A 27,546-nucleotide genomic window follows, 5' to 3' on the forward strand; every position below is an offset into this window, starting at 1 on the left:
ATGAATTATGAACCATATTCAATTATTTTAAAGGAAAGAGTACTTTGTTTGTGATAAATTTACCAGCACAGCAGTAGGTGTTGCCAGGCCAAGTGCGCAAGGACAGGCAATAACCTGCATTTATAGAACAGATGTCAAATATTCTGTGTGGTTTTTTTTCAGCATTCAGTATGTACATAAATGTAAATTTCTCTGTGTTCGTTTATGTGCTCACAAGCAGTACGCAGGTCAAATATGAACATATAAAATACTGTTGAAATATGGAAAATAAAACTGGATATTCCACTAACTCGTGAAAAAGATTACATTCCCTTGAAATAGATGATAATTCTCATCTTCTTACGAGGGATATTTACAACCTACTGAAAATAGAATATCTTAAAATGGAAAGCAGTAAAATAGGAAAGACTATCTACAGAATCGGAGAACATGCTACCCAAATCCCCTAGGATCGTGGAACCAAAAATAGCTAACAAATCAACTGATTTGTTAGCTGTAAATCTCCTAAAGATCAGCCTCTAATAAAGGTTGACAGATATCTAATAATTCTACACTCCTCAAGTTGGGCTGTAAATATTGATTAGGCCCAGCTTGGAACTCAAATCATCAAAATTCTTTCTTGAAACAGCCTTGGTAAGGATATTGGATGTTTGGAGACATGCAGGCACATAAAACATCTTGATTATTCCTTCCTCTATTTTTTATTTTATGAAATGTCGATCAATCTCCACGTGTTTTGTCCTATCATGATGCACTGGGTTCTTTGCAATGCTGATGGCTAACTGATTGTCACAGAACATCTTCATGCGTTCTCCACCTAAAATCTTTAATTCCTTTAGAAACCTTCTTAGCAATATTCCTTCACAGATGTCGTGTGTCATTGCCCTGAATTCAGCTTCTGCACTGCTTCTTGACACAACTAATTGCTTCTTAGTTCTTACTTCACCATGTAACTAGGTTTCCCCCCACATATGTGGGGTACCCAGTAGTTGACCTTCGATCATGTATTGATCCTGCCCAATCTGCATCACTGAATACTTCAACATCTCTTCTTTGATTCTTCTCAAAAAATAATCCTTTACCTTGTGTTAGCTTCAGATATCGTAGGATTCTATAAACTGCCTCCATATGTTCTTCATTGGGATTGTTCATGAATTGACTCATCATACTGACAGAGAAGTCAATATCAGGTCGGGTGTGAGACAAATATAAAAGTTTTCCAACTAGTCTTTGACTAGTACACTGTCTTCCTTGGCTCCTAGTTTGGTTGTTGAATCCATAGGAGTATCTTCTAGCTTGCATCCAAGCATCCCAGTCTCTTTCAAAAGATCTAGAACATATTTCCTTTGGGAGACAAAGATTCCCTTCCTTGACCATGCCACTTCCATGCCTAGGAAGTATTTGAGATTCCCAAGGTCCTTGATTTTGAATTATTTAGCTAGAATACTTTTGAGACTACTCATTTCCTCCTCATAATCTCTCCTTAGAATAATGTAGTCCACATATACAATGAGGATAGAAATTTTTCCTTCAAGTGAGTATTTAACAAATAGTGTATGATCTAATTGACATTGAGAATAGCCATACCTCTTGACTACCTTTGCGAATCTCTCGAACCAGGCTCTTGGGGATTGCTTGAGCCCATATAAAGATCTTTTGAGTTTGCAAACTTTGTTGTGTGTAGCTTGTGTCTCGAATCCAGGAGGAATTTCCATGTAGACTTCTTCAACTAGGTCTCCATTGAGGAAGGCATTCTTGACATTTAGTTGGAGAAGAAGCCAATCTAAATTTTCTGGACCCGTACTGTATTTGACATGGCTACAGAGGCAAATGTCTCTTCATAGTCGCTTCCATATGATTGAGTTAATCCCTTTGCTACCAGCTGAGCTTTGAATTGGTTAACACTTCCATATTCCTTGTATTTCACAGTGAATATCCATTTGCAACCTACTGGACGTTGTCCAACTAATAATTATGTGATCACCCATGTTCCTTTCTTTTCTAGTACACTAATTTCTTCCCAAACAGCAGACTTCCATTCAAATGTACCAAGAGCCTCTTGTATGTTATTAGGAACCTGGATTTTGTCGAGGTTGGCAACAAAAGATCTAAAATTCAATAACAGCCCCTGATATGACACAAAAGTGTATATTGGGCGTTTTGTGCACGATCTCACACCTTTTCTCACAACAATAGGACAATCACTATCATCATTAGTTAACTCGTTATGAGAATTCTAGGGATTAGAGTTACCTGGTGGATTTTCACTTGATCTAGGGCTCAGATCAGACTCTTGGATTTGCTCAAGGGATGCTTGTTGTTCTATCTCCTTTTGATTCCTTCTCCTCCGTGAATAGGTAATCAACTCATCATTTTTGTTGGTTGAATAGTGTCTAGATGTTTATGTTTCAAGGGAGATTCTAAGAAGGGATGTGAAGGAGAAATTGAGTCAGTAGTTGGAATAGATTCAGAAATTTGTCATAGGTGAGAAAGGCCAAAATCAGAAGAAGGGTGAGGTAACTCTTCAATAACCAAAAGCTGGAATTCCTATGTAATTGATTAAGTGTCAAAGTTGCTTAATTAAGGTGTTTAAAATGTGTTAATTGGTTATTGCAAATTGGATTAAATGCCCAAGTTATGCACATCATTTTAAATGGAGCTAAATTAGGACCATTTTCCTATTTTTGCCCGTAAATTTACGAGCGCTTGTGTTTAATTATTGCAGGGCATTTTCGGGAATTAAAGGAGAAACGAAAAAACGGAAATTGAAAGGCAACCGGTATACGGCCATGCAAATATAAAGCCATGCAAATTTAAATTCATAAAATTAAATGACCATACAAGAACCAAAAGGGGGCTTTTGGAGAAGATCATGTAAATGAAATGCAAAAGGAGTGGCAGTAATGTAAATGAAATGCAAAAGGAGGGGCAAAAAACAAAAAGCAAAAAAAGAAAAGAGCAAAAGAAAACATGCATGTATGGGAATGAGTCAAGGGCCATGGGGCCAACAAGGAGAAAAGCCGTGAGCTTTAGAAGAGAATGGGGCAGCATGTGAGGGGACTTGCGCATGGGCCATGCGGCCAAGCTGTTTTGGGGAGTAATTGATGGGCCATTTGGCCAATAAGAGACAAGGAAGCTAGGTTACTTTTTTAGGGGGTAAAATACTAGGGCAATTTTAGAAGAAGAGGAGGAGCCATGAGCAGCAGCTGAGGGAAGGGGAATTCAGCCACAGAAAAAGTTGCTGTGCGCAGCACCTAAAAATTACAAAAAAAGGCAGCAAGCTGCTGTGTTTTTCGGCCACTCTCTCACTCTCTCTCTCTCTCTCTCTCTCTCTCTCTCCTTTGTTTCTTTAATTCAAAGTTCATTTTAATACATTGTTTTGACTATTATATTGTTGGTTTGAGTTGTATTTTACTTTAGTGTTTGAATGGTTTAGTAGATTACTTAGTTTCTTGCTTTTTAGTTTATTGTTTTGAATGATCCAAGGTTGGATTAATTTATTGTTTTAGCGAAGTATACATTTAGTTTAATATTTAGAACGATTCAAGGTTGCTTTAATTTGCTCCGTTAATTTTGTTGTCTTTTATTTATTGTTGCAATTATTTATTGTGGGATTAATTTGATCTGAAAATTTCGGATTGCAAACATGATTGGCTAAGCACTACAACTTGGCTTGCGGTTCAATGTCGGTTGCTTTCCATGATTTGTTAAGTTTCCTTTGATGTTATTGTTAAACTTTTATTTGAATAAAACCAGAAATTGAAGACATCATTGATAAATTGCTTGGTCTTATTTCTTGTTTTGTGGTTGACATTAGGCACAACAAAACCTTGATTTAATCTAGAATTTTCATCAATTAAATTTTACATGAATTTCTGTTAATGCTTAGTGAGGGTATTTATTTTGTTACGTTTGGACTTGGCAAATTTACTCGAGCTTAGGATTGCATATTTCATCTTATTAATGCCTTGATTGAATTAACAAGAAGAGAGTAAAGCTCAGGAAATTAGTAAATGGTGGAAGCAATGGATGTTGAACCCGTAATAAAAGTGTTTGATAAATTGTTTCAATGAATTTGTTTTGTTTTGGTCGCGTTATTGGATTTATATTTTTGGAATCTTGATAAAAGTTCAATCTCATTTTAGCATTTTCTCGATTACTTCCCATTTTGTTTATTGTTTTCATAAACATAAAAAATTCAAAAAGAATTTCACATAGCATTTAACATCAACAGGTTTTCACTAAACTTTCACAAATACTTTGATAATCACTGGTCCCAGTGGAATACGATCCTGGACTTATCCTTGATACAACTTGACACTTCTACACTTGGACGCACAATTCAAAATGAGTCAATAATCTCCCCCTAAATTTCAAATTTGGTGTGAAATGGTTGTTGCTCAAAAAAGGTGACATCCAAGGAGTGATAATATCTTTTAAGTAGCTGGTGAATAGCATTTATAACCATTTTGGTTTGGAGAGTAGCCGAGAAAAATGCACTTAAAAGCTCTAGGATCAAGTTTACCCCGGTGTTGACTATGAACATGAACAAAAGCTGAGCACCCGAATACGTTGAAGGGAATGGTGGAGATGAGTCAAGTATTGGGAAAGGATAGAAGTAGAGTTTGACAGGGAGTTTGGAATTTGAGAACGTGAGAGGGCATCCTGTTTATGAGGTAGGCTGCAGTCAGAATGGCTTCACCCCAAAAATGTTTCGGTACATGTGTAGAGAACATGAGGAAGCGGGCAACATCTAGTAGGTACTTGTTTTTTATTTCGGCAATTCCATTTTGCTAAGGAGTGCCGACACTGGAACTTTGGTGTATTATGCCTTGACTCAAAAAATAATCATGAAGAAGGGATTTGAAATATTCTTTGGCATTATCAATTTTCACAATCTGTATTTTTGCTTGGAATTGTGTTTAGATCATAGTGTTAAAATTTTTGAAAATCTGACCAGCCTCTAACTTTTCTTTCATGAGGAATATCCACGCAAGTCTAGTGTGATCATCTATAAAAGATATAAACTAGCGAGATCCAATAATATTCTCGATCCTAGATGGCCTCCACACATCACTATGAATCATTGAAAAGGGTTGGGATGCTTTGTAGGGTCAGTTGGGATAAGAGTTGTGAACATGTTTTGAAAATTGACACATCTCACACTGAAAATAATTTGGATTTTTATTATTGAATAATGAAGGAAAGAGTTTCTCGAGATACAAGAAATTTAGATGTCCTAACCTATAGTGCCACAACATAATTGCTTTATCATTATTAGAACGAATGACAAAAAAATAACTTTGACTTCTAGACGCTAAACAATCGGATTTGTGAGTTGTTCCTTGAGAAGGATCATTAACCTCGAGAAGATGGAGCCCCGAACACATCTTCCGAACACATCTTAGCACTACCAATCGTCTTCGCCAAACCAAAACCTGAAATTCACGCATATTTGGGAAAAATTTAGTAACACAATTGAGATCCTGAGTGAGTTTACTAATAGATAGTAAATTCCATTCCAAATAGAATATCCTATTTAAAATGGAAAGCAGTAAAATAGGAAAGACTATCTACAGAATCGGGTAACATGTTATTGGCCTAACAAGGCTTGATCTCGGTTTTGATAATGACAAACTAAGGAATATAATTGTGCTTCAAGTGAATTTACAGGTATCATAACTCACAAGCACAATGGATCTTATTTAAAGCTTAAAAGCCATTAAGAATAAAAGCTAAATGGAGATTGGCCAAAGCTTGGATGAAGTTAAAGCTTTAAGACATGAGGACTTAGAATTTATTTCTTGTTAAATGTATTAGAAGTCTCATGTAAGTACTTCTCAATTTTAAGATTGTTTATGAAGCTCATAGGATAAACAAATTTGACTTAGAGACCTATTTAGATAACATGGAAAATATATTTTCAAAGTCTAAATATCTTTTCAAAAAGAATAAAAAGAGTTTTGGAATAAAGAACATTGAATTTCATAAGAATCTGAACAAACTGATCTGGAATCAGTGAGTTTGGGCGACCAGACTCTTGGTGTAGTCGACCAAACAGGTACTATTATTGATAAAAGCCCAAATAGTGTTGGTTCGGGCGACAAGACTAAAGGTTCAGTCGACCGAACCTCAAGTTCAGTCAACCGAAAGGCTACTACCTGTTTGAAATTCATGTTTTTAATTGGCCAGGGCGACCGAACTACTAGTTCAGTCGACCGAACTACTAGTTCAGTCGACCGAAGTGCTCAACTAAAGTTACGAACAGCTCAATTCTTTCCGTTTTCAAAAGATATTGTTTCCAAACTTTGGGCAAACGGTCAGATTTCAAACTCAACTATTTAAGGGCAACCCTAATCGTGTTAGGGCAACCTATTCGCACAAAATCACATTGATTTTATCTTCCTATAGCTGCTGTGCGCCATTCATCAATTGCTGAAAATATTTTCTGGTTTTTGCTCTTCGTTTTCATATATTTCAATCCAAAAAACCTAGAAATCTCTTAAGCTTCGTTGCAACTTATTGTTAAGAGTATATTCCTGATTTTAATCTGTACAAATCCGCTCTTTTGAGAGAGTTTCATCTTGTACGAAAATCTGCTGCTGTTACTTGTTTATAAACGATCGATTCGGGGATAGAATCGGCCAAGCAAGAGGGTGTTCTTGCTTGAGAGGTGTCTCAACCTACTGAAAGGAGAGAGGTGCTCCACCTACTGAAAGGAGAGAGGCAAATCCACCTATTGAACAGAGAGAGTTAAGGAAATCCTCACAGCGGGTTGCTTGAGGCAAGGACATAGGCACGTTGTTGAACCTTGTAAAAAATCTTGGTATTCTTCTTTCCCTTTATCTCTTTACTTTCTTGCACTTATATATATTGATAATCATATGCTGTGAATGAGTTATTGTGATTTGGGAATCACATGAATGCTTAGTTTGATTTGTGGATGTATTGAATGATTTGAACATCTATTGAGAACAAACGCTGCTGTAGCTGAAAATTCAGAATTGATTTAATCTGCTGAGATAATTAATATTGATTGATTGGTTGTTCAAATACAAGAATAATATTTGGTTGGTTAAATATCTTGTTACCAATATTAATTTGCTGGAGAAATAATAAATCTTGTGTTTTGATTTCATATTTAGGATTGTTGATTGGTATAGTTGTTCACTGCTTAGATTTACGTCGTGATTGAAACAGTTAGAGCACATGATAAATAAGTTTTAAAATTAATCAAACTTCCGCGCGTTAAAATTTTAAAACACTCAATTCACCCCCCCCCCTTGGGATTACACCATCACTTTCAATTGGTATCTGAGCATAGGTTGCAATATATCCTAATAGGTAGTTACACAAAGATCACAATGGCCAACCTAGGTGTGTCCCCATTCAATGAAGGACAATCCTCAACTAGAGCTCCAATCTTTTGTAGTGTAAATTACACCTTCTGGAAACAAAGAATAAGAATATTTTTACAAACAATGGATTGGAGAGTTTGGAGAGTCGTAGTCCAAGGAAACTATGTTCCTACTAACAAGGAAATTCCTAAGGAAGAAAACGAAATGAATGAGGCCGACATGAAACAAATGCAAATAAACTCTAGTGCAATGAATGTCTTATATTGTGCGCTAGACGCTAATGAGTTTATTAGGATAATGGGCTCCACACTGCCAAGGTAATCTAGGAAAAGCTAGAAATAACCTATGAGGGAACCGTATATGTTAGGGATAGCAGAATAAACATGCTCACTAGTGAGTATGAAGCCTTCAAGATGAACTCAGAAGAATCTATATCGACTATGTACACTAGGTTCACCCATATAATAAATTCCCTAAATGCACTTGGGAAAAACTACCCAACATATGAAATGATTAGGAAAATCCTAAGAGGACTTCCGTCTGTTTGGGAACCCAAGGCCACAGCCATAGCTGAAGGTAGAAACCTAAAAGCCATGACCTTAAACGAACTCATTGAGTCACTTCTCTCGTATGAGATGGGCATTAATGAAAGAACAACAGAAGTTGGCAAAGCTAAGAAATCTATCACACTTAAAGCTTCCAAAGAAAGCTCTCAAGTGATGAAGAAGATGAAGAGATGGATGATGAAGACCTAGCTTTAATCATTAGACAACTAGGTAAATTTTTCAGAAAGAATAAGAAATTTTCTAAAATAGAAAAATGGAGAAACTAGTAGAAAAGAAACAAAATCATAACCTCCAACATGTTATAACTGCAAAAAGGTAGGTCACATTAAACCTGACTGTCCATAGCTCAAGAAGGAATCTAAGAAGAAGAAGGCAATAAAGGCCACAACTTGGGATGACTCCAGCTCAAGTAGCTTGGAAAGCGACACGACTGATCAGGAGGTGGCAAACTTCTGCCTCATGGCATTAAATGATGAGGTAAATTCTTATTCAAACTCCTTCATTGACTCTAGTGATGAATCTTGCAATGAATCTTGTGATGGCATGCCATCATACACTGAATTGCAAATCGAGTTATTTAAACTACATAAAAGCTTTGTTAGAGTGTCCAAAAGAAACACCACACTAAAAAGCGAGAATGACATGTTAATGAACAAATTAGAGTCAACTAACTCTGTTGAAAAAGAAAAGGACTCGTATATTGCTGAACTAGAGACTAAAATCAACAAGATAACAAAAGAACTAGAGAACTTGAAATTACAAGCCACTTGTGAAAGTGAGAAAGATTTAAAGATAACTAGTCTAGAGAGAAAGATAGAAGATCAGTCTAAAATAATCTACAACTTCACAAGAGGAAAGGAAAATTTTGACAAACTAGTTGGGTCTCAAAATATGTCTTTAGACAAAGAAGGCATTGGATTTAATGGAATAGAAAATAAGGGGAAAAAGAATCTCTACATGGGCTATTTTGTAAGAGAATCAAAAAACTATGCAAGCACTTCCTCAACCAATGCATATGCACACACCACATGTTTCTTGTGTAAGAAAAATGGTCATATAAAATTTGAATGCCTATTTAAAAGAAAACATGTTAAAACCAAAAAGGTGTGGAGAATCAAAGAAACCTTTAAAACTAACCAAAAAGGACCTAAGAAGGTTTGGGTACCTAAAGTAACAACTTGAATCCTTTTGTAGGTATGTTTTAGGTCCACTCCGAAAGGCGAGTGGCACTTGGACAGTGGATGCTCAAGGCACATCATGGGAGATAAGTCCAAGTTCACATCATTAACCCTAAAGCAAGGTGGATACGTTACTTTTGGAGACAATGCAAAAGGTAAAATTATTGGCATAGGCAAAGTCGGTAACGAACCTTCTTTAATAATTGAGAATGTCTTGTTAGTTGAAGGTTTAAAGCATAACCTGCTTAGCATTAGTCAACTCAGTGATAAAGGATTTGACATAACATGTAAAAAGGAAAAGTGCATAGTTGAAAATACGGAAAAACATGAAATACTCTTTATTGCAAATTGGGTTGAGAACGTATATCACATAAACTTTGAAAACCTAGTATCTCAAGATGTAAAATGCATTATGGCCTTACATGAATTCAGTTGGCTATGGCATAGGAGATTAGGACATGCTAGCTTATCAAAGTTAACTAGGAAGAACTTAGTCAAGGGCTTACCCAGCACAAAGTTCACAAAAGACAAAGTTTGTGATGCTTACCAACTCAGGAAGCAAATCAAGACAAGCTTTAAAAAGAAGCAATTGATATCCATTGGAAGGCCATTGGAGTTAATTCATCTAGATTTATTTGGCCCCACTAAAACACAAAGTTTGGGAGGAAAGCAATATGCATTCGTCATAGTTGATTACTACTCCAGGTTCACCTAGGTGTTATTCTTATCCTCCAAAGACAAAGTGTGTAAAATGCTTACCAACCTATGTAAGAAACTCCAGAATGAAAAGGGGTATGGTATTTTACACATAAGAAGTGATAGAGGTGGAGAGTTCAAAAATGAAGACGTTGAAAACTTTTGTGATGAAAATGGAATTTCACACAACTTTTTAGCACCACGAACACCTCAACAAAATGGAGTTGTAGAGAAAAAGAATAAATCCCTACAAGAAATGGCTAGGACTATGCTAAATGAGCATAACCTACCTAAATACTTTTGGGCTGAAGTGGTAAACACCGCCTATTATGTAATGAACAAAGTCTCCATTGGGGCTAACCTAAATAAAACCCCCTAAGAGCTTTGGAAAGGAAAAAGACCAAACATTTCATACTTCCATGTATTTGGATGTAAATGTTTTGTTTTAAATGATAAAGGGGACCTAGGAAAATTCGATGCAAAATCAGATGAAGGGATTTTTTTAGGATATGCTCTAAATAGCAAAGCATTTAGTGTTTACAACAAAAGAACATTATCTGTTGTAGAATCCATCCATGTTGTATTTGACGAAGCTAATCCATTTTCTTCTAAAACTACTGATAATGATGATCTAGATATAAGAAAGAGTTTAGAAGACCTAGAAATTCATGAAATCAAAGAAGAGAGCATTGAAACTAAAGAACCATCTAATGATGACTCTCTAGAACAAGTTGAACTGCCTAAAGAATGGAAATTCATGATGAACCACCCTAAGAATCAAATCATTGGTGAACCATCACGAGGGGTGTCCACTAGATCTTCACTTAAGAACCTGTGTGATCATTGTGTGTTCTTGTCTCAAGAGGAACCTAAAAACATTAATGATGCAATCAACGATGATTCATAGGTATTAGCCATGCAAGAAAAACTAAACCAATTTGAGAGGAATAAAGTTTGGAAGTAAGTTCCTAGACCCGATGATCATTCAGTAATAGGCACTAAATGGGTTTATAGGAATAAAAATTATGAAAACGGCATTGTTGTCCGTAACAAGGCTAGACTGGTAGCACAAGGTTACAATCAAGAAGAAGGTGTTGATTTTGAGGAAACCTATGCTCCTGTAGCTAGAATGGAAGCCATTCGTATGCTACTAGCCTACGCATCCCATAAAAACTTCAAACTATATCAAATGGATGTGAAAAGTGCATTCTTAAATGGTTTCATAAATGAAGAAGTATATGTTGCACAACTGCCAGGTTTGGAAGACTTCCATTTTCCAAATCATGTGTATAAATTGACAAAAGCCTTATATGGTTTAAAACAAACTCCTAGAGCTTGGTATGAGAGATTAAGTAGCTTTCTATTAGAAAATGGTTTCTCAAGAGGAAAGATGGATAGTACTCTCTTCATCAAAATCCAAGCCAATGATATGCTTATCATTCAAATCAATGTTGATGATATCATATTTGGTGCTACACATGAGAATTTATGCAAAGAGTTTGCTACATGCATGCAAGATGAGTTTGAGATGAGCATGATGGGCGAACTGACATACATTCTTGGTTTTCAAATCAAACAAGTCAAAAATGGAACTTTCATAAACCAATCTAAGTATATAAAAGACTTGCTCAAGAAATTTAATCTAGAAGGTGGCAAGGCATTGGGAACACCAATGAGCACCTCTATTAGTCTTGATAAAGATGAGCAAGGAAAACTGATAGATGTAAAATACTACCGAGGTATGATTGGTAGTTTGCTCTACTTAACAGCCAGTGGACCAGACATTATGTTCAGCGTTTGTATGTGTGCTAGATTTCAAGCATCACCTAAGGAATCACAATCAATTGTTGTTAAAAGGATTTTAAGTTATTTGATAGGTACTATAGACTTAGGTTTATGGTATCATAAGGATACATCCTTTGAAATGATCAGCTACTGTGATGCGGACTATGCCGGGTGCAAAATTAACCGTAAAAGTACAAGTGGTACATGTCACTTCTTAGGACGCTCTCTGGTATCTTGGTTTTCCAAGAAACAAAATTTCGTGGCATCATCTACCTCTAAAGCTGAATATGCTGTTGTAAGTAGTTGCTGTGCTCAAACGTTCTATATGAAGCAACAACTTAAAGACTATAATTTGGAATATGAGGTTGTGCCTATAAAATGTGATAATACTAGCGCCATTAACATATCCAAAAATTCGATATCTCACTCAAGGACTAAGCATATCGACATGAGACATCATTTCTGTAGAGATCATGTGCAAAAGGAAGATATTATTCTTGAATTTGCGAGCACAGATGAAAAATGGGCTGATATATTCACGAAACCTCTTCAAAAGGACCATTTCATTTCAATAAGACATGAATTAGGCCTATTGCATGCTAAGGAAATAGTTTGAGGAAAAGTTGTTCATTAATTTGAGTATTTTGGAAAAAAATTTGAGTTATTTAAGAAAATCTCAAGACTTTGGGCGACCAAAGGGTATAGGTCAGTGGACCGAACCCTCAATTAGACTAGTCGCTGAGAGTTACAAGCAATTCGGGCGATTGACATCTTAAAATGTGTCAACAAAAGAATTTGGACGACTGAACATTCTGTTTAGACGACCGAATGCTTACTATGTTAAGGTTTTTCAATATATAGGAAGTTCGGACGACCGAACGTGTAGTTCAGGCGACCGAACTGTGCATATATAAATTCTTATTTTCATGAAAAACCCTAACTTTTAAGCACTTCAGCCACCCAAACTCTGTATCTCTCTCACCTGAAGTTGCATCCTACCCCCTTCAAAGCTTCTAACCCTCGTTTTTGCTCCAAAACTTCATATCTAAGCCTAGATCTTGCTTCTCACGCTCAAGTTTTTCAATTTTCTTAGCTCATATCAGAGACAAAGCAAGTTGCTCACAAAAACAAGTCTTCGGGCCAAAACGACACAGAGCAAATCACCCGTTGGCTCTTGACTCCAAGTGCAAAGAGACTCTACAACGAACATCTTCGATCTGTAGAACCCATTCTTGGTAAGGTTTTAGATATGCATTTTATGGAAGCAAATTTTCCCTATATTCTTCAGATGTTCGCTATTCTAGGTTGGGTTTTATTTCTTATCAAACCAAGGGCGTGTATCCAAACCTAGTTCGTATATTTTACGCAAACTTATGAAAGGAGGAAATATATACACAACCCAAATCATGAACAAAGCTATTGCATTAACCCCACAAACAATAGCGGAATGATTTAGAATTCAGTATGGGGAGTTTTAATGTCCAAACATACGACAAACCTGGTTAATGGAACAAGGGTTTACACCCCAAGAATTTTTGCCCCTTATTTTATATGAATAGCCAGCAGCTTTTGGTCATCCGCCTTTGTATAGGCAGCTCACTCTTGACACAAAGATCATTCACTTGCTTTTAACATATAATATTCTACCTAGGAGTGGTTCGAGAGACCATATTTCCTATCTAGACTGTTTTGTTATGTGGTGCATTTATAAAGGCAAGCGTTTGGATCTTCCTACCCTGATACTAAAATGGATAAACACTAAAGAAAAGACTAGACGGGTTATACTCCCTTATGGAGGGATTTTGAACCTTATTTTTGAGAACCTAGGCCTAGCTAGTTCTTCAACTCTCTTTCTTAAAAGGAAAACCTCGGATCAATTCTCATTGACCACCATAAAGCTAAAGGGATATGAGTATTCTAGAGCACTAGGTTGGATTCCCAAATATCGTCCACCCCCGAGAGATAATATAAATGTACAAAAAGAGGCGGGACATGAACAAGAACATAGGAATGACCCATCCCATGAAGTGCCACCTGCTCATTTTGGTGCTGCTACTGATCCTCCTATTTGGTTTTCTGGTTATCGTCGAGATATGGATGCGCAATATAGTGATATTCATGTAGATATAGATTCCAAATTTAATGCACTTCCCGCTATTTCTACTCCTGCTAATAGTTTAGCACATTCTTTGTTGTTACTATGGGGTCCCAAAGCACAAGGAGATTTTACTCAGTGTCAATTCGGCGGTCTGTGGACTTTTTTTGCTCTCCACGGCGCTAGCAAACCTTCCAATCCAATTTTAGCTCCTTTGATCAACGATTCGCTCGAATTGAAAGCAACACGGGTAGTGGTTCCTCATCCAGAGGGAAAGCTCCCATGGCAGCAAGTTCAAGTGAAGAGGACGACGATGATGAGGAGGACGACAGCTCATCCGGTGACGATGCGACTGAGAAAGACTAGATGAGAGTTGTTGTTGTTTAAAAATTTCTTTGAAACATTATAACTCAGGTAGTAATTATTTTGTTTTGTTTTGGAAACAGCTTCAACATATGATGTATGTATATATTGCTATATGCTTTATCTAAAACCATTATATAATGTGGTTGAGCAATACTGAATATGTGAACTGCATGTTGGACATTTGGTGAACTTATGTTTTGCTATATATGTTTTTATTGAGTATCCTTTTTGCTGATGTCAAAAGGGGGAGAACAGCAAAATACATGATTATTTTCATATGTTCATATGTCAAAAGAAAGAAATAAATATATGTACTGATAACATAACAAGCATATGTACTGATATGTACTGATAGCATATGTACTAATATGTACTGATACTATATACCATGAATTGGGGGAGAACATTATGAACTGGGAAAACAAGCAAAATGAATGAAATTTTCATATGTTCACATGATAAAAGAGAGAGAACAACATGTATGGGGAAGAACAACATACTGGGAGAACTATATGTATGTGTACTTGCTGTGTATAATATGAACTAAGAGAACAAGCTAAATGAATGAAAGCAAATTGCAAATATGTGAAATCAAATAGCAAATATGCTGCTTGTATTGAAAATATACTCTTACTGAAAATATATTCGTATTGAAAACATACTTGTATTTTCCTAAGGGGGAGAATACTGAAATTTTTTCATTTACATTATGATTATGCTTATTGTGAGGGGGAGCCTTATCAAGGCTACCTTATTTTGCTCCTTATTTGTCATCATCAAAAAGGAGGAGATTGTTGGCCTAATAAGGCTTAATCTCGGTTTTGATAATGACAAACTAAGGAATTTAATTGTGCTTCAAGTGAATTTACAGGAATCATAACTCACAAGCACAATGGATCTTATTTAAAGCTTAAAAGCCACGAAGAATAAAAGCTAAATGGAGATTGGCTAAAGCTTGGATGAAGTTAAAGCTTCAAGACATGAGAACTTAGAATTTATTTCTTATTAATTGTATTAGAAGTCTTATGTAAGTACTTCTCAATTTTAAGATTGTTTATGAAGCTCATAGGATAAACAAATTTGGCTAAGAGACCTATTTCCATAACTCGGAAAATATCTTTTCAAAGTCTACCAACAGGTTCAGGCGACCGAACCTCAAGTTAAGTCGACCGAAAGGCTACTTCTTGTTTGAAATTTATGTTTTTAATTGGTTTGGGAAACCGAACTACCAGTTCAGTCAACCGAAGTGCGCGATTTAAGTTACAAACAGCACGATTTCTTTTCGTTTTCAAAAGATATTGTTTCCAAACTTTGGGCAAACGGTCAGATTTCAAACTCAACTATTTAAGGGCAACCCTAATCTTGTTAAGGCAACCTATTCGCACAAAATCACATTGATTTTATCTTCCTATAGCTGCTGTGCGCCGTTCTTCAATTGCTGAAAATATTTTCTGGTTTTTGCTCTTCGTTATCATATATTTCAATCCAGAAAACCTAGAAATATCTTGAGCTTCGTTGCAACTTATTGTTGAGAGAGTTTCATCTTGTACGAAAATCTGCTGCTGTTACTTGTTTATAAACGATTGATTCGGGGATAGAATTGGCCAAGCAAGAGGGTATTCTTGCTTGAGAGGTGTCTCCACCTATTGAAAGGTGAGAGGTGTTCCACCTACTGAAAGGAGAGAGGAAACTCCACCTATTGAACGGAGAGAGTTAAGGAAATCCTCACAGCAGGTTGTTTGAGGCAAGGACGTAGGCATGTTGCCGAACCTTGTAAAAAATCTTTGTGTTCTTTCCCTTTATCTCTTTACTTTCTTGCACTTATATATATTGATAATCATCTGCTGTGAATGAGTTATTGTGATTTGGGAATGACATGAATGCTTAGTTTGATTTGTGGATGTATTGAATGATTTAAACATCTATTGAGATCAAACGCTGCTGTAGCTGAAAATTCAGAATTGATTTAATCTGCTGAGATAATTAATTATTGATTGATTGGTTGTTCAAATACAAGAATAATATTTGGTTGGTTAAATATCTTGTTACCAATATTAATTTTCTGGAGAAATAATAAATCTTGTGTTTTGATTTCATATTTAGGATTGTTGATTGGTATAGTTGTTCACTGCTTAGATTTACGTGGTGATTGAAACAGTTAGAGCATGTGGTAAATAAGTTTTAAAATTAATTAAGCTTCCGCGCGTTAAAATTTTAAAACACCCAATTCACCCCCCTCTTGGGATTACACCATCACTTTCACATGCTACCCAAATCCCCAAGGATCATGGAACCAAAAATAGCTAACAAATCAACTGATTTGTTCGCTGTAAATCTCCTAAAGATCAGCCACTAAAAAAGGCCGACAGATATCTAATAATTCTACAAATACAAAGCTTTTTTACCCTTAAAACAATAACTAAGGATTCATTCCAAGTATTGGGTGTTCACAACACACTCAGTTTTGCCATTCCATTCTATGTAGGGCTGCAGCTTCTGTTAAACCATATGCTGAACTATCCCATGCTACCACCTCAACCTCCAATGCTGTTTTCTCTTACCCCCATTGCAACGTCTTCTACTATCAATTTATGCTCAGGGCCGGATCAACATTGGCTTGAGCGAGCTATACCCCCCACTCAATTGACCAAAAGCCCCTCATAGTATATAAATATAATTAGTGTAAAACAAGGAAATTTTTTTGGTAATTGCAACCACTCAACTTACTTATGCATTGGTAATACGTCAAATAAAAAAAATTATTAAGAGAGAGAGAGAGAGAGAAAGAGAGAGAGAGAGGAAAAAGAAAAGCAGGTAAACCTCAATCCTCACTCTCACAATAGCCCATCTGAGTTTTGCCTCCAAGGTCAAAGCATCAGACCTTCAACCCCAGCAGTGCTTCCCAGCTTCGTCCTTCTCCTACTGTCCCTCACACTACATGCAGTTGCCTGCTCGAGTCACTGGACAATGCACAGCCTACATGAGTGATAGTTCTGCCCATCTCCCTAGCAGTTTGCACATGCCATCATAAATTTGCCTTCATGCTTCACCTTAAAGCTCAACCCTAGAAAATGTCATTTCTTTAAATATTTTATGAAAATTTCATAAAATTTTGAGAGGCTAGACTAGTTGAGATGTTTTATTAAAAGCCCTAATTTGAATGAATCCCAATTTTTGATTACTTATTTCATCACTTTTTTTTATTAGTAATTTAATGTTTTTTAGTGTACTCATTTATTTTAGAAGATGCTTTGCTATGCCGCCACGCGGACTCAAACCAAGATGCTCTAGCACTGCCTCCTAAGAGCAGCGTGTCTACGATTTCACCATAGCGGCTTTCTCAAAATCATATAGAATTTTTACGGATTACAATTTTAGTACAACATTCAAGACCTTTCTATAAAGTAAATATTTGTTTTGTATACATATACAAATTTAATTAATATTATATTATTTAAATTTTGGATTATTGTTCCTATCCAATTTGAACTATCTATGGAGCATTCGGCACCTAAACAAGAACTTGATTTAGCAGCTCTTTCCAAAAGGCGTGAAGCAAATAAAAAACATCTCCTGGACAAGCTTCAACCGGGTGGTCTTCGTAATTGAAGAGACATTTGGCGATAAGCTTGCGCTTGTTTGGAGAGATCATCATAAATGATTGAAGTGTGTCTTTCGCGGTACATAAAATATTCAGCCATAGCTGCTCCTGTCTAAGGGACAAGGTATTGTAATGTAGCAGGAGAAGCTGCCGTTTTGGCTACCACAATAGTGTATTCCATCGTTCATTTTTCCTGGAAAGTAGTTACTACCTGAGCCACTTAGGGAGGGAAATCGCCAAAAAGCATATTCCATATACTCCAAGCAAGTTCACATTGCAAAAAAAAGTTGAGAAGTTGTCTAGGAGTTCTTGTAACAGAGAACACATACATCAGGAGAGAAAGCCTTCATAGGTGATAGGTCTCCCAATTTGCATCAAGTTATTCGTATTTATCTTAATAAGCACAGCTGCACAGCCAACCAAGTGAAAGCCTTTATTTTAGGGGGCACCTTAGCCTTACAAATAGTAGAATAAAACGAGAAAGAAGAGTTGGAGCAAATCAAAAGTTCAAAAAAAAGATTTGCAAGAGAACACTCGACTGGTCCAAAGACCAAGAATGAGTGTCCCTCCCCAAAGAAAGGTTACTCCCACTCAATAAAGATAACAAAGATGACAATTCCACCATCTCCCTATCGTTCAGAGGTCTCCTAAAATGAAGATTTCAGGAAACCAGAGAACTACTCAATTCACCAACAAAAAAGGAAATGGCTTTATTTTGTTCAAAACTTATATGAATGAGACATGGGAAAGAAGTAGAAAATGGTGCATTTCTCAGCCAAGGGTCTCTCCAGAAATGAATGAGAACCCCTCCCCATCAGGCTTAGTGTGAGGGGTGAAAGAAGAATAAATATAAGAAATGGACCTCCATGGATTCCCCAAAGAGCATCTTAAATTAGCATTGGTATCCCACCCGTTCTCATCCATCCCAAACTTACTTCTTATCACTTTATACCAAAGGGATGATTCTTCTATAGGAAAGCACCATAGCCATTTAGCTAGAAGCGCGGTGTTTTTAGACAACAACTTGTCAAGACCCAAACCCCCCTGTTTTTTAGATCAACAAACCTCATTGGCTCATTCCAACTCACTAGATTAGTACTTTAATGTTATGTCTAAATTATGAATAAACACAAAATATAAATATTAGACCTAACTTGGAACAAATCCATAGTTATTGTTTTAAGGGTATAAATTTCGAATCTTTATTTTTGACAAAGTTTGTCTACCAAGTACCAACTGAGATAGTTCTCCAAATAACTATATCTGCATAGTTTAAAACACAAATATAAATATTTGACCTAACTTCGAATAAATTCTTAGTTATCGTTTTAAGGGTAGAAATTTCGAATCTTTATTTTTGGTTTGGTTTCATTGCTAAATGAAAAAATACAAACACAATTTCCTAAATCATGCCTAACATAGTCTGCCGAATGGATGGCCTAAAGCTGTAGTTGGTCCTCTGTCACTCTATTGCAACCATAAAGGGGAGATAAATCATCTAACAATACTCCATCACCCCAAAAAGCATTATCAAATCCACACTCCTCATCTGCCAATTCTCTTCATTTTCTACCCTCAACAATTTCTCCATCCTTTACCTTCTTCTGCCAGAACCATTCACAGCATCTGATAGATCTCCACAATTGAGAAGCTCCATCACCATTCCTTTTTAGCAAATTTTTAATGTGCAATTGGTTCAAATCAGCAGAGTAATTTTTTTTTTTTCTCAAAACCCTGATGCGATCTATTCTCAGATTGAATCACCCTCCTCCATGAAGCACCTTAATTAGAACCCTAAGCCCTAATTTGAGAAGACTTCTGCTGAGTTCCACCATTAACCTGCTATTAATCATCACCACCATTACCTGCTCTCTCCTACTAGTGTCAAGGCTTGAGTGTTGCAGATCACCAAGAGGAACCCTTTCCCCACTCCCCAACTTCTCACTCCGTTTTATCCAAAATGCTGCCAAACCCCCATTTTAATTCCATCTTGGTTTTGTCTTATGCGCAACATTTTACACTTGCAATCAGCACTATCCTGATTCCTGCTCCTTAATATGATCATCAACAGAAGAAGATTCATTTCATCTAAAAAGCAAAAGAAGATTCAGCTTCTTGGTTCGGAGCAGTAACACAAAATCATGTATAAGAATGTTGTCCTGGTCTTTAATTTCCATTTCATCCATAGCATTTTGAGCAATCTCAAGATTCTGCATTTAAGCCCTATCTAAGATTGAATATTCAAAACCATATTGTTCGAGGTACTTCATCCAGTATGAAACCACTACTGCATCGAGTTCAAAAGTTGAAAACCACTGTCCTCTGAATCATCTACTCGCCTCTTCAACACACTAATCATCCTTGCCTTACTCATCCCCAGTAGAATCATTTGCAGTGTTAAATTGACCTTCCATACAAAAAGTAACATCATTATTACATTTCAATCCCTTTTGCGTGTGCCGATTTTCATAACTATTCTCCCCTCAAAATAACAGCATGCACCAATCCCAGACTGAAGCTCCTTCAACCAAGACAAAACTTGACTGAACTTACTAGAAACTTTACCACAGAATCAAGCACCTTTGATTGTAAAATACTGAAGGCCCCAGTTGTGGAGTGTGAGACCTCCACTCGGTTGTCGAGTATGAGAAAAGATGACTAATAAACCATGCAAAATTAGTCATGCCAGAATCAATCATGACAAAAAGGTGTAAAGATATACTTCTGGGTATTATCACTACGAAATATACAAACACATAAGCTGAACTAAGCCTGTACTTCATATCAAACCACACAAAAAATAGAAAATAACTCAACAATTTTTTCATTGTATGAAGGCATGTAGTTCTTAAATAACTACCCACAAATGTGAGATAATATTGAAACAGCATTTGAAGTAACATAAGGCCCAAAACATTAGAATGAACTAACTAAAAGAGATTTGGCGCCTGTTACTTTACTCAAAAAGCAAAAGGAACATGATGATGCTTTCCTAATTGACATGATTCACACTCAAAAATTTACAAGTGACTCAAAACAGGTAACAACTATTTTAACTTCTTCAAGGAACGATGTTCAAGATGACAATAAATTTGCAATGGTGAGCTTAAGCAAAACAAACAGCAAGAGAGGGAAATAAATCAAAGTAACAAAGAGCATAGTGTTTGGATTCATGTCCTCCACTAATCATCTCCTTGATCTTCAAATCCTGAACCATTATAAAATAAGAAAGGAGGTTAAATGAAAAAGAAGAGTGTATAAAACAGAAGACTAAAAAAAGGAAGTAGACTTCACAGTCCCAACATGACCATATGAAGTAGAAGATTCATTGACAAAGTATCAATGCCAATAATAGAAGTGAAAGATTCATTGGCAAAAGTAACATTAGGAAGTGATTCTGAATGATGAAGGTTAGAAAAAATTTAGAAGTACAAGGCATATGATTCACACACGCACACAGACAAAAAGAAGAGATTCCAATAAAGAACAAAGAATGTACAAGGAGCATAAGAAATACTCCAATGAAGTAAAAATAACAACAAAAGAAAAAAGCTTACTCAAAATAACAAGACTTGTCAATCCCGCTGTAGATCCAAAAAAAAATAAGCTCCATTAAAATAAATAGCTGCAGAAAATCAAATTCCCCAAACAACGCAAAAACCACAAATCCCCACAAAGTCAAGCCATATCTGCTCATACCAAATCTTAAAAAGGACATAGCCAGAAAATCCTCAACTGACTCCAGACAAACCAAGTTCTCTCCAAATAAACCAAACAACATTAGCCCAAACCTTCCAGTGAAAAACAATACAAACGAAAAAAAAAAAAAAAAATGGATAGATAAAGCGCATAGATCTGTTGATAAAGCCTTGAAACTTCAAAGGCCTCCTACTGTGATTGTTGGCGTTAACTCTTTCAAGAACAACCAAACAAATAAAAGCTTTAATCTTAGAGGAGATTTGGCCTTAATACTACAATGACACAGGAAGGACATGTTTGCTCCAGTTGAATTATCAAAAAGCAGAAAAAAAAAGAAAAAAAAAAATGATTTACAGGAATAAACCCATAAAGAATCTAAAACCCATGACCCAACAAAGGAAGGGCAACAACCCTCCAAAAACAACAATAAAGAAAAGAGCTCCTCCACCTCCCTATCATTAAAAGATCTATAAAAATTGATATCCTAGGAGATACTATAACTGTTGAGATCAAAAAGAAGAAATGACAACATTATGCACCGAAGAAGGATGATAGAGACAAGGATAAGAGACGAAAACACATAATCAACCAACCAAATGTCTTCCTGAGCGAGCTCGAGAAACATTTACCCAAAACAAATTTGGTGGAAGGGATGAAGAGAGAATAGACCAGGAAATTGAACATTCAAGGAATCTAAAAAGAAAATATTGTTCTCAAATTTGCATCCCACCCATTTACCTGCATGTCAAGTTTACTTTTGATAACTTTGTTCCGAAGAGAGTTTTCCTCTAAGTGAAATCACAACATCAATTGATCCTGTCATTTTGCATGCCGAGCCACTGAGCAAAGGTACAGTCTGGAGGAGAAAACCAAGGGAAATACAGACAAATGGGTTTACCTAGCTGGACCAAGGATGTAGTATGAAGATATGCTCAAGTGTGCTATTTCATAGTGAACTGAGTATAGTGATCCTTAATACTAGTCTAGTTTTCTGGTCCAAATTATCTGGAGTAGATAACCAGATTCCAAAGATCAAATGCCGCAGCATTAGCAATCTGAGATGGTCTACCAATCAAGTCTCGTAACAAGTTAAGATTATAATTCTCCAAACTTAAGTAAATAAACTGGCAAGGAGAACCTCTAGCACATCCATCTCTACTCCCGAAGGCTTTACCACCGCTGGACTGGTCACCTTATGTCAAGATTAAGTTGCTAGTTCAGACTGTTCAATAGTATCACCATGATCATGCAACAAACCATCTCTAGAACTACCTCTAGTAGAAGAACGAAGTACCTATAAAATTACTACATCACCTAAAAGCTTAAGCTGTTAGGTTGTGAGCCAAGCCCAAACACTCTCCCACTCGAGCAGCTTAATTGCATGTGGAGAGATAAACCAATGATAAATAACACCCATTACAAAGAATATGATAATTGTTAACAAACAAACAATAAATGAGGGCAACAAGACTAGAACCCAGGACCAAATAGCAACCATGGCTCTGATACCATGTTAGGTTAACACTTTATCTAAAAGATTAAGATGTTAGGTTGTGGACCAACACTTCATATCAAGCCTCAAAAGTACCCAAGAACAAGGTTATGCAAATGAGGGAAGCTTGAATCCTAAGATTTGAGTTGCACTAAATCGAATTCTATTCAAAACCAGCTAAAAACTTGAGTACAAGCATCTGCTCCCTCTGTTTCTACATTTCCTGAACATAACAGCTACCAAAGAACATTCAACTCCTGACATACCCATTTCATCTCGAAAAATATTCTATAACGATTTTTCTTCTTGTCACAACTCAAAGAAGTCTCTCGAGAGATCATACATCATGTCCCCAGGCCACAAGCATCCCACTTGGCAAGGTTAGGGGGAGGGCCGTTACAATACATGCAGCCTTACCCATTGCTTTTTATGCGAAGGGACTATTTCCTTGGACTCAACCCCATGACCAACTAGTCAAAAAGGAGCAACCTTACCATTGATCCAAACCCCGCCCTCATCATACATCATTGTTAAATTACTAATAAATCATAACTTTCCAAAATTACCTATCTCCCTACATGTTTCCGAATGTGTACCATAGAGTTCCATAACAAACAATTTGTGCATCTTCATACATCCTGCTTCTCTTTATACATAGGAGCTTCATGAGTTAGATGATGATGCTTAACTTGACCAGTAAGATAAATTTAAAACACCCTTCAACTAGCATGCATGATTACTACCATTCAACTTATTGGTAGTAATTTATGGAGGTAGAAAGGTAGGCACAGAATTTTGCATAAGGTTCTTGGACTCCATGAGAGAACTCAAACACATTTGCACTAGCTGGGAGAAAATAGCATGACATTGTACTGAACAAAAAACAGACACTAATATTGCTTCAACTATTATTGGTCGACGTCGCACAAACATAGCATATACAAACTTCAGTGCTTGACTGGAACACACACAGAACAAGAAAGTTCACCCAGATCTGCTATTTGGATACACAAATTGCATCTGTGACTGAATCAAGACAAACCACTGCTAGGGATTAATTCACAAACTCCAGATAACTTCAATCAAAGGAAGAATCACAGCAAAAGACATCAGAAATGCACCTGGTCCGAATTAGAAAAAAAAAAAACAAAAAAAGACAATGAAATCACAGCCAAAAAAAAAAAAACTCCAAATTGACAACCTTAAAATTATCAAAACCCCAAATTTCTTGAGGGGTTGTGCTCGCCCAGGGGAGGTACACTGGTCTGTGGTGCTGCAGTGACCTATTGGAAAGCTAAAGTGGGCACTTTTTTTGGAAGTAGAGTTAGGATTAGGGTTTTGGCCCTGATACCAAGTTGAGTATCATGGTAGAGAAGGTAAAGGGGAAAAGAGAGACAGATACAGAAGAATGAGAGAAACCGTGAGATGCCAGTGTGGCTGTGTCTCACTCTATTTATAATAAAATTTATGCACAAGTAGATAGAAATATCCTTTAAAGAACAAAACCCTCTAACCTAAACTTTTCAACAACAATAAAATAAAAATGCCTAAACAAAGACCTGCCGCCACTCTAGCATTTACAACAGTATCTACATCTGCTTTCTTTCGTCAAAAGAAACATCAAAAGATATATACAAGGAAGTATCATTCAATGCACAATGAATTGCCTGGTTAGTAGCCAGCTGCCAAGAACCCACCACCTCCAAGCTTTTAGCAGTATCAAGCTGTTCCTGAATCAGCATTGAAATAGTTCTAAGCCAGCTTGTGCCCTTTTCCAAATGAAGTCAATATTCTCTCAGAATACATGCCCTTACTTTTGAAACAAGCCCAACACCCATTATTCTCTAAACTTTGTTTAGCTAATCCTTCAATAGCATACATCCATGAAACCAACAAAATGTCCAGGACCAAAATTCTAGCTACTGCAGTACAGCTATAGTCAGTCCAAGCTTGTTGAGCCGGTTCTTAAGATTGAATGAAACTGGCCCATGCTACAGTCGGACATTAGGTGACCTTGTCATTATAAAATGAGTGCTAACAGTAGAAATAGTCTAGAAAACATAAAAGCCAGTGAGAAACTAATGCTAGACAATATTAATAAGGAAAATAAAACTTTTAACTCAATTTAATCTATTTTACAAATTCATGATTTGGGAAAGTTCTCCTTTGCAATCCAGTCCAGCCAAGGAGCTCAATCATTGCAAGGGTTGACATCCTGTGCTTTTTTATAGGATAGGATATGGAGCACTTGTACATTGCACAAATCCAGGTGCTTTATCTGTGATTATTCAAGCAAGATTTTCCTTTTTGTTCCATTAACCATTGCTAAACCAAAAATCAAATGACAAACACCACAACAATCAACAATCAGTGCCATTGTGTGGTGTGAGGACATTTTTGAAAAACAACAAATAAATGTTTAAACATGATTCATTTAGCTGAACCAGAAAGATCACTTAAGAATTGATGGGATTTGCTTGGTGGAAGTAATCAACAGACGTCCATTTAAAGGTCCATCTTGTTCAACATAAATTAGTTTATTTGGAGTTGAAAATTTCGTGATGCAGTTGCCTAGAAGGTAGAAGTAAATTAACAGAACAGCAGGAAAAGGTCACTCTTTAAACAAATATTATTTTCCCCGGAGTTGAAAACTTCTTAAAACCATCCTTAAAAACAGACAATCATTTAACTCCAGAGCATAGTACCAGAACACTGCAAGAGAGCTGCAATGCCAATGAAATTTGGCCTCCTTGTTGAACAGCAGCAGGTAGAATTCTTGCACCAAAATGATTCCAGAACATGAAGGTTGCGGCAGAGAGTGCCATTACGCCAAAAGTGAAGTGCCCAGCCACCTGGGTGAGACAAATTCAAAGTCCTGACAAGTAACTAGATATGACAGTAACAGCAAAATACATGCTATCCTTACAGAAGGCAATAAATTCTTTCCTATAAAATAGAACATTTTTCAGCCATTTTAATCAGTAAAGATTGGTCCAACTTTATGCAGAAAGCAATTGGTGCGATAAAAAAGCATATTCAACAAAATTTTTACAAGGGTAGCTGAAGAAAAATTATTTTCTCGAATGAATTCAAATTTTTGGTTCAAAGACGAAATACAAATAAAAAATAACTAAAATATTAAAACCAATAAATGAAAGGAAATAAGAAAAGCTACCCTTTTAGCCTCACATGAAAATATAGTTAATCATATTATTCCTTCATTTCTCAAGGATTCTGTTGTGTGATTTGTGCTACTGTAACCACATAATAAAATATACTCTTTTGACCAAACAAAAAAATAAAAATAAATGTGCATTTTTCTTCTGTTAATTGCAAATATTTAGTTTGAACAGCCAATTAGATAATCTCAACTGGCCTCTAATTAGTTTATCCCACAGTTAAATGACAATAAGAATACAAATTCCCTGTGTCCAATTTAAAGGAAAGAAACTCACTCCTACATAGTATGAGTATACTGTCAAGCAAAGACCAAAAAATAATAATAATAAATAAATAAAATAAACAAAAAACTTAGCTTCAATCAGACCTAAGAATAAGATAACAATATAAATCCTACGAGACCACCATTAAGGTTAAATTTATTTACGCCGGATTTTCAGAAAGAAATTAGTGTGGTTACCATAGCCAAAAGAAAAAAACTTCCCATCAGTTGAACTCAAGACAACTTGATGATAACCACATAGGTCTTGTGTGGCACAACAATAGCTTTTTTGCCTAAAAACAACCTTCACCAAAAAGCAGCACTCCCTACAAAAGCTATCAAAGCCACAGCTAATAGAAAATGATTGTCTCCACCTAACAGAACACTGTTCTAATGGAGCATTTAGCAATAGCCCAACACGAACTCAAGCAGCGTTCTAGTCTAAATGTGTGTTAGTAGTGATCAAAAGCAACACCCAGCAAAAACATAATTATTCACTTGAAATATTTGTATGAAGGAAGATACACTGCAGCATATAATCCTAAGGTAAAACAAACATCAAATCAAAAAAAAAAAAAGCTTCAAATGTCCCCAAGCTAATCAAAGTATTTTTTTAGCACTGTTGCAACAATACTCAAAGCAAAGAACTAAGATAAACAAAAGAGGACCTTGTCGGCCAACCGCTGTACAGGTGCTTCCCTACTCTGTGCTTCTTCCACTAGACGGACAATGTCTCCCATAGCAGTCTCACCTCCAGGCCTTTGTACTTGAACTGTAAGTGTTCCATTCAGGTTTATACTTCCCGCTGCAACTTCAGCCTAGTACAGACAACATAATATCCACTACTGTATTATACCAAGAAAGAAAAAAAGCTATTAAAAAACGAAATTAAAACCCCATACATTGTAAGCCAACAGCCCCCCCGCCCCCCAACAAAGAAATATACATGTAAATAAAAGCATACAATCTCACTGATAGATGCCATCAGAGCATCATGAATAACTAAATTGTTTGAACATTGTCGAGGAAAGTTACCCCAGGTAATTTTGTCACTGGCAAAGGCTCCCCTGTGAAACTTGACTCATTAACCGTGCTTCTCCCAGCTCTGACAATTCCATCAGCAGGCACACGGTCCTAAACCAATGAAGAACATGTGTCAAAAGATTCAAATAGTAGGCTAATTAAATATAATAACAAAAATATGCCACCATTTGTAATTTCTTCATGAACATTGTAAACAGACAAGAATCTGACTTTTGCACTAGGAA

The 27,546-nt window shown here is 36.3% G+C and overlaps 1 protein-coding gene across 5 annotated transcripts in view; it reads right to left on the reverse strand.

The window, feature by feature from the left end:
- The window catches only part of LOC131163808 (copper-transporting ATPase PAA1, chloroplastic), a 134,989-nt gene that overhangs the window by 76,202 nt on the left and 31,241 nt on the right, over window positions 1-27,546 (reverse strand). For 4 of the 5 annotated variants that reach the window (XR_009139135.1, XR_009139136.1, XM_058120576.1 and 1 more), the window contains 4 exons: window positions 27,314-27,412; window positions 26,947-27,096; window positions 25,542-25,688; window positions 64-114 (listed from right to left, as the gene is read on the reverse strand). Coding sequence is in view for 3 of the 5 variants with exons in the window: in XM_058120576.1 (XP_057976559.1) it covers window positions 64-114; window positions 25,542-25,688; window positions 26,947-27,096; window positions 27,314-27,412 (447 nt within the window). In the remaining 2 variants the exon portion in view is untranslated. The remainder of the gene's footprint in view (window positions 1-63; window positions 115-25,541; window positions 25,689-26,946; window positions 27,097-27,313; window positions 27,413-27,546) is intronic. The other variant, XM_058120575.1, reaches the window with a different exon arrangement.

The sequence above is a fragment of the Malania oleifera genome, chromosome 9, assembly GCF_029873635.1.
Source record: "Malania oleifera isolate guangnan ecotype guangnan chromosome 9, ASM2987363v1, whole genome shotgun sequence".
Taxonomy (NCBI): Eukaryota; Viridiplantae; Streptophyta; class Magnoliopsida; order Santalales; family Ximeniaceae; genus Malania; species Malania oleifera.